The 9,129-nt window shown below is 51.3% G+C and overlaps 3 protein-coding genes across 3 annotated transcripts; 2 read left to right on the forward strand and 1 right to left on the reverse strand.

Annotated features, from left to right (window-relative positions):
• Positions 1-977, forward strand: M406DRAFT_355053 (uncharacterized protein). Its single transcript, XM_040923066.1, has 2 exons — positions 1-567; positions 652-977. Exons 1-2 carry the CDS (start codon positions 126-128, stop codon positions 663-665), a joined length of 456 nt encoding a protein of 151 aa, XP_040779817.1. The 5' UTR covers positions 1-125; the 3' UTR covers positions 666-977.
• Positions 978-5,086: 4,109 nt separating this feature from the next.
• On the forward strand, positions 5,087-6,458 carry M406DRAFT_71826 (uncharacterized protein; the record flags this gene model as incomplete). Its single annotated transcript, XM_040925504.1, has 3 exons — positions 5,087-5,661; positions 5,772-6,030; positions 6,147-6,458. 3 exons carry the CDS (start codon positions 5,087-5,089, stop codon positions 6,456-6,458), a joined length of 1,146 nt encoding a protein of 381 aa, XP_040779818.1.
• Positions 6,459-7,271: 813 nt separating this feature from the next.
• On the reverse strand, positions 7,272-9,129 carry M406DRAFT_337195 (cytochrome P450; the record flags this gene model as incomplete). Its single annotated transcript, XM_040921231.1, has 5 exons — positions 7,272-7,693; positions 7,785-8,462; positions 8,535-8,619; positions 8,692-8,783; positions 8,862-9,129. The coding sequence occupies 5 exons, from the start codon at positions 9,127-9,129 to the stop codon at positions 7,272-7,274; spliced, it is 1,545 nt and encodes a 514-aa protein (XP_040779819.1).

Raw genomic sequence — 9,129 nt, forward strand, 5'->3', positions numbered from 1 at the left:
ACTATTCTCCTCGATTCATCACTTCAATTACTGATCTCCAGCCGGTACCCTAAAGACACCGCAAAACTCCCGTATCACTAAACCATTTGCATCTTCTTTCACCACCAATACACAAATCTCCAAAGATGCCTTTCTTCTCCCGCCGTGAAGACGAGGTCGAGCCAGAGCCCCAATACGAGGAGCCAGCCCACAAGCGCGGCCTCTTCCACCGCCGCGAGGCATCGCCCACCCCAACCACCTCGACCAACAGGACCACGTCCACATACCGGACCTCACAGTCCTCGGTTTCCGACAGACCCTCTCGCGGCGGCAGCCTCCTGCACAAGTTCGGCAGGGGCAGCAATGAGGAGCTGGACCCCAGCATCGTCCAGGCCCGCGAGCGCGTCATGAGCGCCGAGGCCGCCGAGAGGGAGGCCGACCGCGTGCTGGAGACGGCACGCCGCGAGGTCCGCGAGGCCCGCGAGCATGTCAAGAGGCTCGAGCTCGAGGCCAAGGAGGAGGCCAGGCTCGCCAAGATCAAGCAGTACCATGCCAGGGAGGTGTCGAAGCGCGGAAAGGCTCTTGGCCGTGAGTACACTCTAGAGGAGGATGACGATGTGGCATCCGCATTGGGACTTGAACAACCTGACTGACACATCTCTCTCATCACAGGTCACGATCTGTAATCAAATGGGTCTATCCACCTACCACCATCATCAAAGTCCTCAGGAGGACTTTTCACTTTTCATTTGTTTTGGGATCTCCATATCACTGTACATTTTAAGATCCACATGTTATCTATTTCTTTTGTGCTGAATGATTTCACGTCTTTGGGATTTTGAGATTGGAGCGGGGAGTTGGAAAGCATCAGTATACCACGCGCAAAATTACAAAATATTCCAGAAGAGACAGAGAGAGGAGAGATCCTGTATATTTCCTGTGTGACTTGTCTCGAGTACTTAGGTAGCGAACGTTAACGTTGACTGCCTGTTGAAGCCACGCTCTCAAGAAGTCCACATGCATGATAGCCCTTGCTACTCTCAAGGTATAAGACCAAGAGTAACCCTGCAGTCCAGATTTGATACGGTGGAGAGCCCATAGCTGCCTCCACGTTCATGAGACGGCGCGGGGTGGAGAGGTATGGTCGAATTTTGTGTCGGGCACACACCACAACCACTCCGCACAGCTGTTTCTCGGCGCCCAGTCGAACGAGTCTGAGATCAATGTTGGCACGGAGGCGGCCATCGACTTCATGGTCCTCAGGTCGGAACGGGCGGTTGATCCAGTGCCTGGGAGATTGGAGGTCAAGTTCTGCGCAGCCGGACCGGAAGAGGCCTTTATACGCTTCACGATAGTGTTCGTTGGGAACGCCCCGTTGCATATAGTGGTTGGCGAGCAAGACAGGGACGTGGCCAGGCCTCTATCGACAGCAAATAATCCATTTGGAAGACTGTTATTGGCCCCAGCAGCCGTGGATGATGGTGGGGCTGTCACAACAGTCATGAATGCGTCTCCTTGGGTTGCGGTTGGAACTGTGTTGTTGGCCCTCGAAGCCGGCACCTGGGAGAGGAGTTGGGCTGCAACTCCAGTAGCCCAGGCTGCAAGAAACCAGACGAATGAGACTATCTTGGAAGGCCACATGCTGATATTCTTTGTTGAAGTCCTGTTGATGAGAAGGAGGAGGAGGTTGTTGTTGTTGTTGTTGCTGTTGATGATGATGATAATAATGGTGGCCGCATAGCAGGTCTTGTCAAGATGAGGCTCATGGTGGGCCTTTTAACCTAGAGTGAAAGCTTCAACTGTATCTGAGTATACCTTCAAGGTTTGGAAGCGACAGACGTGACACACCAGCTTGATCACAATTCCAGAAATGTTGAGATGTAGTGACACCAATAAGGACTGTAGTCGATAGAGTCTCACATGTGCAGCCTCAGCCTCCGATGATGATGACCTCAACAACTATCTCTTCCGGTTCTACCTCCTCAGCCGTAATCATTGTTCCTTGTCTACTTACACCAAAATGCCAGTTTATTGACCGAAAAAAATACTTACCAAACAAATACATCCTTTGAATTGTGTTGCTCAAGAGCGCTTGTGAAGGCCGGGATGATTGTTGGGTAGTGTTACAACAAGCTCTGTACTCATTACCATGCGACGCGACGAGGCCTCAAGACAACAAATCTGAGTTGTAAGCTCCTCCGTAAAGACTGTAGTGGAACCTCCAAGTAACACTCGGTTCCTGATCAGAGGGATCTCCAGCGTTTTCAACTCATCACCAGCAGGATGTCCATGGATGGAAGCTGCGAGATTATTATCCAGGTTTTCAGTGTTTCTTCGCAACAGTTGAGTGAGACAAGACAAGAAGCAGTGAAAAGCTCTCTTACGCGTCATATTCACACATCTACTTGCTTGAAGCACTCTCGATCGTCTGGCTAAGCCAGTTCTCTGTAATCAACTCTTGTCCAGCTTTCCTTCAACCCCTTAGGTGTGGGATACACGGATATCGTGTGAGCTGGCTACACGAGCACACCCTCCTTGTTTCGACTAAATAACGGTTCCGGTCTTTTACAACTTGAATTGCCGTGGTGAGTATGACTCGAGATGGCGGTCAAGTCAAACAGTCAGATCAACAATGGCCTCGGTCTGCTCGGAAGCAATGGATGAGGGACACCATCAATCCCTCCGAGACAGATGGATGCAGGGACTGTCTGTCCATGGCATCTCATAACAGCCAGAGTGAACTGTTCCAAACATTTTCCCTCTATGTTTGAAGTCCGTTTCCTGCTGTCCAAAACCTTGATGTCATTTGACATGAGATCGAGGCATACCTCGAAGCCAAGGAACATATCTCTCTTCACCTTGGCTCGCCCAGAAGCTAGATATCATGTTTGGCCAAGTCTCTGTGGGGGAAAATATAGGTACAGCCAGTTCTGAGAGATTAGCGATGGTCTTTCCCCGGATAGTCTCAGGTCATGGGCAGGCGTTCGAGCTGTCAACTGAATCGTGACCGGTAAAGTGGTGATTTTGGCTTGACTCGTGCGTACCAAATCAGAGAACTGACGAGACAATTAGCTATGAACCAGACCCAGTGAAGGAGGGTTTAGGGTGTGAAGCTAAGAAGTTTATTCGATTCATCACATCCACAACGTTGAGACACATCACAGACTATATGAACTTTGTCTGTGTGAAGATGGGATTTGCGTTCAAAGTTCCTGTAGCGTCCGATTTGAATCGTCCAACACTCGATTGGGGACGACAGGGACCCGCGTGGCGACCTGCAATCTCAACACCAAAGGGACCCATCAGAGCTAATCCTCTTCCCCCCCACCCAACGACGTGATCCAAGAACTGATGGCACGGGAATCGTTTTGGAAAATTGTCAAAAGCCCACGACAAGTCCGTGCTCAAGGCAGGTTTGTGCCACCCGCGGAGCCAATCCGGTCTGGCCGTCTGGTCCTCTTTTTCACGACTAGCGTTCCCAGCCGTTCCCAGTCGTGCCAGTCTGCGTCTCGAGGCTGACCTATCGGGCGGGGCTAACCAAGACGATCGACTCAGGGACCGTTGCATCGGGGCTCATTGTTGGCAGTGTGATCCGCGCGTTTCTCGAACAAAACGGATAACTGCTCCGGACCACGCATTACACGAGGTAACATGGATCATAAGAGATCTACAGTGTCAAGTCATGTCGACGACATTTTTTCGTGATGGAGAAGGAGACGGACTTGGGGGCTGGGCAAGCCACATTATATCGCTTGCGTAGCTGAAGTCTAGATAAGTGCTTGGTAGATCAGAACCTGTTCCTGATTAAGAATGGAGAGGAAGATACCCCATAAATTAAGCTCCCAGCTCAGGTCACACTATCTTTCTCCTTCACACAAATGCGGACGTGCGCTTTTTCATCAATCTCGGCCACATTTATGGGAATACACACAATGGCCCAGGGTTTTCTACCTTGGTCCCGCTCCGTGGGGCATGTGGCCGAAAGGGGGATTTGATCATCTACGACCATAGTTACATAGTACATATTATTTTTCTCTAAAGGGGATCTCGCATCCATTTCCCTCCCTCGTTACTTTAAGTACATAAAATGTAAAGTCTAGCGTGAAGAAGAAGCTGTCTCGTCTCCTCCAGCCTGGCACGTGGTTTGAACAATACCATTGTCTTGTTCAATTGACAAGTGCCTTCAACACTGACCCTAAGGGAACTAAGAAGATACATGGTGAAACCGAAAAAGACTGGATCGTGACGGAGACTTGCGTCTTTTGATGGCGTAAGTAAGGGGGCCGGTTCCTCCCCCCCTTCCTCTCCTCAAAGGGGGCTTTTCTTCTTTTTCTTTCCACAGGGTCTGTACGATGCCTTGGTTCCGAGTGTGAGTCTGCAATGTGTGTGTGTATGCATGAAAAGTCTGTTATGAGCATAGGAGAACATGCCAGGACGTTATATGGTACAGGTGTGGGACGCCAGGGAAATTCAAACTGCTGATCTCTCTGATCGACGGGTGGAGCAATCACATTTACCCTGAAGAGGAGTGGACAAGTTCAAAGCTACCATAGTACTTAGAGTTCAGGAGGAGCGCAGGCACTGAATCCTTGGCTGCACCACAGAGGAGGCACTGGAGTGAGCACACACGGGCCGCGCGACATCGTATCGTCGTGATGGCCTAGGATATGACTCGCACCCAAGGTCTTTATCGCTATTCTGTCTTGTTTCTTGGTTCTCAAATCCGGAATGCGGGGTGGGTTGGCTCCAGAACCGTTACCGGCAAAAGGAAGCAGTAGATGAAATAATACCAGTGACCGCTCCCTTTTCTGGATGTGTGTGTGTGTGTGTGTGTGTGTGCGTGTGCTCATTTTAGACTGCCTTGGATCCGGAAGACAAAGATGCTGGTTTTGGACATCAATTAATGTCAATATGGGTTTCTGAATAAATCCCTTTTCGTTTTTTCTCCCCCTTCAGATCCATTTAGTGCCGTCCTCTTCGATGGACGGACACTCACAATTACCACCGCGCTGGTCGTAACCAACCGCTCTCCAGATCGAGAGCCCCCCCCCCTCCGGTTCCTATCGCCGGAAAAAAGAGATAGAAAATAGGGAAAGAACAAAAAAAGATGTCGTCGTCGACAGAGGCGGCGCAAGGTCCGCTACTGTCCGACCAGACGTCTTGGGAGGCAACGCGACCGCTTGTCCACAGCGCCATCGTGTGCATCGCCATCGACACTGTCATCGTCCTGGCCAAGACGTACTCGAGAGTGCAGATCGCAAAGCTGAAGTTCTGGTGGGACGACTTTTGGATCATCGCGGCCTATATCCTCCTCATGCCGATCTGCGCCATCGGCCTGGCCATGGTGAGCGTGGAGGTGGCCTGGAGCGACGAGGACCGCATCATCTACGACCTGGACGAGAACGAGATCCTGCTCAAGTACATCTACGCCTTGATGCAGGTGCTGTTCGCCTCATATGCAGCCACCAGATACTCCATCCTGGCCCTCTACCTGCGCATCTTCTCCGACCGGCGGCTGAGAATCGCCCTATGGGTCGTCATCACCATCGTCTCGCTGCAGTGGCTGGTCTTTGGTACCATATCGCTTTTTCAGTGCCTCCCGGTCCAGTCGTACTGGGATAAACATCTAACCGGCAACTGTGTTGACTATGACAAATTCTACCGTTCTGTCACCCCTTTCAAGTAAGCTCTGACTCTTCCCAATCATCACGAAACCCTGATCCAACATTCTCAGCACTCTGTCAGCCTAGAATTCATCATGACTAATCTTGCTTGCTTTCTCTCTCTTCCAGCATGGTCATCGATACCGCTCTGGTCGTGCTGCCTCTGCCGACAGTGTGGAAACTCAAGGCGACAAACACGCGCAAATGGGCACTGTCGCTCCTCTTTGGTGTCGGCATATCGGCTCTCGTCACCTCGTCCATCCGGCTGGTTGTGTACAACACCCACACCGCCGACTATATCGGCCCGTCATTGACCAATGTCATGATCATGTGGTTGGTTATCGAGCCGTCGGTATACCTGATCGCGGCCTGTTTGCCTGCTATGCATGTGAGTCTTGTTTTCTCCCCCCCTTCCTTTTTCTCTCTCCAACCTTCTTGCCATGCTGTATCTCTGCTGTGGGTTTTGGCCAAACGCTGACCCTAGAATTCTTGCATTCAATCTAGCATATCCTCGCAGCCGTAGTGCCACAAAGAGTAGCAGACTGGCTGTCGCAGCGCATGGGCCGGCTGTCGTCTTTCTCCACCGACGTGCTCACCCGGTCCAAGACGCGCAACATGTCGCTGACCAGCGACGATGCCGACTATGGCTGGGAGCTCACCAACAGCGCCTTTGCGGCCAGGACTGGAGTGCGGGCCTCACCGACCCAGGAGGACAATACGGATTGGGGCGAGCTGAACAGGGCCATCGTTGTGACGAAGGAAGTCCATGTCGAGTACTCGCAGGAAGAGAGGATAGAAAGAATCATCGGGTTCTGACACTTACTTTATAATGAATACTATCTTGTGGCCAGGTGCTGCAAAAGCTAAAATTAATTCAAACCTAAAGTCATGGATACCTAGAGTACCTTTACGTACTTGATGGCTTTGTTGTCCACACAGTTGATAACAGCACATGCACTGACCATATTCAATGACCACCAAGCGGCTGAATTTACCTTACAGCCTGCACAGAGCATACTCGGGTGATAACAGCCCATCTCCAAGAAAGCCTGTTCAACCATCGTGTTGTCTTGTTTCGTATATTACTAGACAGCTTGCTCTCAACGAGTATGGAACAGCTTTTGAGCCAAAATGGAGTATTACCTTCTCAATGAGCAATTGCAGTCTTGTGCCTGGGTTCGACAACCTAAGACATTTCAACATCAGTGTCATCCCTGCTATGAACAGCCAGGACTTGATGTGTCTTCTTGACTCGAGTCCATCAAAGTCGCGTCTGAAATTCCTCTGATGGTAAGTGGGCATTGCTACATTGCCCACTTGCATCTGGGTATTAGTGAGAAAGAAACATGTTTTATGTATATGTATAACTGAAATTGGTGTCTGTGTTACGAGGCCACTATGCCTATTCAACAGGACAAATATTTGAGACGTTGCAACAGCCACGTCAAGACATAGTTGTGAAGAAACAACACAAAGAGACAATCCTGCACAATCAGGACAGCCAATGGAGCGACGTCTACACGGCAACTCTCCTGAACATAAGCTCCTTGGTTGGATCTGGAACAAGCTGGATGACAGTACAAGTTAGCCGCGGTTTTTAATAGCACAACAGTAATCACACGTGATTCATCACGGCGACGTGACGTCGGTCCAACTTACAGACTCTGCGAAAACAACGTTCTTATACCTCTCCGTCTCCCCGTCCACCATCTTGATATCATAGTCCAGCAGCGCCCGGCCGACAATCATCTTGATCTCGTTGGCGGCGAAGAACCTGCCCGGGCAGGCATGGCGGCCGTAGCCAAAGTTGAGGGAGACGGGCGATACGGTGACCAGCTGGTTGGCTGCGCCGACACTGGCTCTGTCGACGCCCTTGACCTCCTCGTTCTCGCGCAGGCGGGACCAGCGGAAGGCGTCAAACTTGTCTGGGTTCTCGACCATGTCCGGGTCATGCATCGTGTGGTACGAGGGCACCTCGATGATGCATCCTGCGGGTATGACCTGGCCGTTGGAGAGCACTATGGGCTTCAGGACCTTGCGGCTGAAGGAGGCTGTGTCGGGGGTGTGAGTAATTAGTATACAGAGAGGAGGCAGGATGAAGGAGGAAACTTGGTATGGAAAAGAAAGAAAAAATTGACTTACCCAGTGAAAGAGGATACACTCTCATAGACTCACGCAGAAAGCTATCCAGCTTCTTCATCTTCTGCAACGCGGCCGACGTGAAGGTGCCGTACTCCCTCAGAACACCCCGAATCTCCTCGCGCAGCTCGGGGATGAGCTCCGGCATGGCGGCGATGTTGTAGAAGGCATTCGTGGTGCTCAGCGTGGTTGTGTGGATTGCAGCAAAGGTCAGGCCCAGCTGGATCTCGGTGAGCTCCTGGTCGTCCTGCTCGCCGTACTTGGACTGGCCGTCATCCAGGATCCATTGCATGATGTCGTCTGGCTTCTGGAAGTCTGGGTCCTCCTTCATCGCCTTTTTCCTAGCCTCGATCATGGGCTTGATGAAGGTGTAGCTGTTCTGCTGGCGCTGGCGGAGCTTTTCGACCTCGGGCAGCTTGAAGGTCGTGACATCACGTTTGGAGGGTTTCAATTGGCTGATGGCATTTACGGCACTCATCAGGTCTAGCGTGTAGTTGATGCCCATGTCGATGTACTCCTCGGTGCGGCAGAGCTCGGGGCCGACAAAGATGCGTCCAGAGACCTTGCTGACGACGCGCAGGAGGTGCTTGTTCAGCGGCACCGCAGTGAACTCCTTGGATTGTGGGAACTCTTCCTGGAAGGCTAGATCAACCTCTTCAGCAATGACGGGGTTCAAGCGGCCTGTCGTTTGTCCTTGTCAGCCAAATGCATCGTTGTAAGGCCTATGTATATTTGTACAAGACAATGACTTACTGAGGCTCGGAGTTAGATCCCTCTTGACGACGTGAGGGACAATTGCCCGGTCTGATCGTATGTTGGTGTACCTTGGGTGCATAATCTGCCAACTTCTTTTCAGCTCGTTATGCCTTGCGAAAAAAGAGAGATTTCGGGAGGTCCAGGCAAGACATACATCTTCGATGGCGCCACTGAAGCTGAGAACATCATCGGGCAAATCCTTTAGCTCTCGCAGGAACAGAGGGTCGACAACAATCACATGGGACTCTATAATTCATTGAAGCGATTAAGGAGGAAGAGGTCAGCAATGGGCATTCGCGCTCGTATTGCCTTGTGCGTTCTCACCTCTTGACGAAGTAATCCTGAACAAGCTGTTCTTGAACTTCTGGTATCCATCTGCGTAGATTGCCTTGGCATCTTGCATAAAAGCCACCCTGCGCTTGTTCTCGTCACCAATGTCGCTACCGGCGAAAGGTATTTTAGACAGAGGGTCCTGCTTGAACAGTAACTGAAGGAGCCACGTGCCCACGAGGGCCAGAAGTGTGGTCAAGATGAAGGGCCATTTGGTCGACAGGCCCTCTATCGAGCCCGAAGCGAGTTCACCAAGAGCCAT

This window comes from Cryphonectria parasitica (assembly GCF_011745365.1).
Source record: "Cryphonectria parasitica EP155 unplaced genomic scaffold M406scaffold_2, whole genome shotgun sequence".
Taxonomy (NCBI): Eukaryota; Fungi; Ascomycota; class Sordariomycetes; order Diaporthales; family Cryphonectriaceae; genus Cryphonectria; species Cryphonectria parasitica.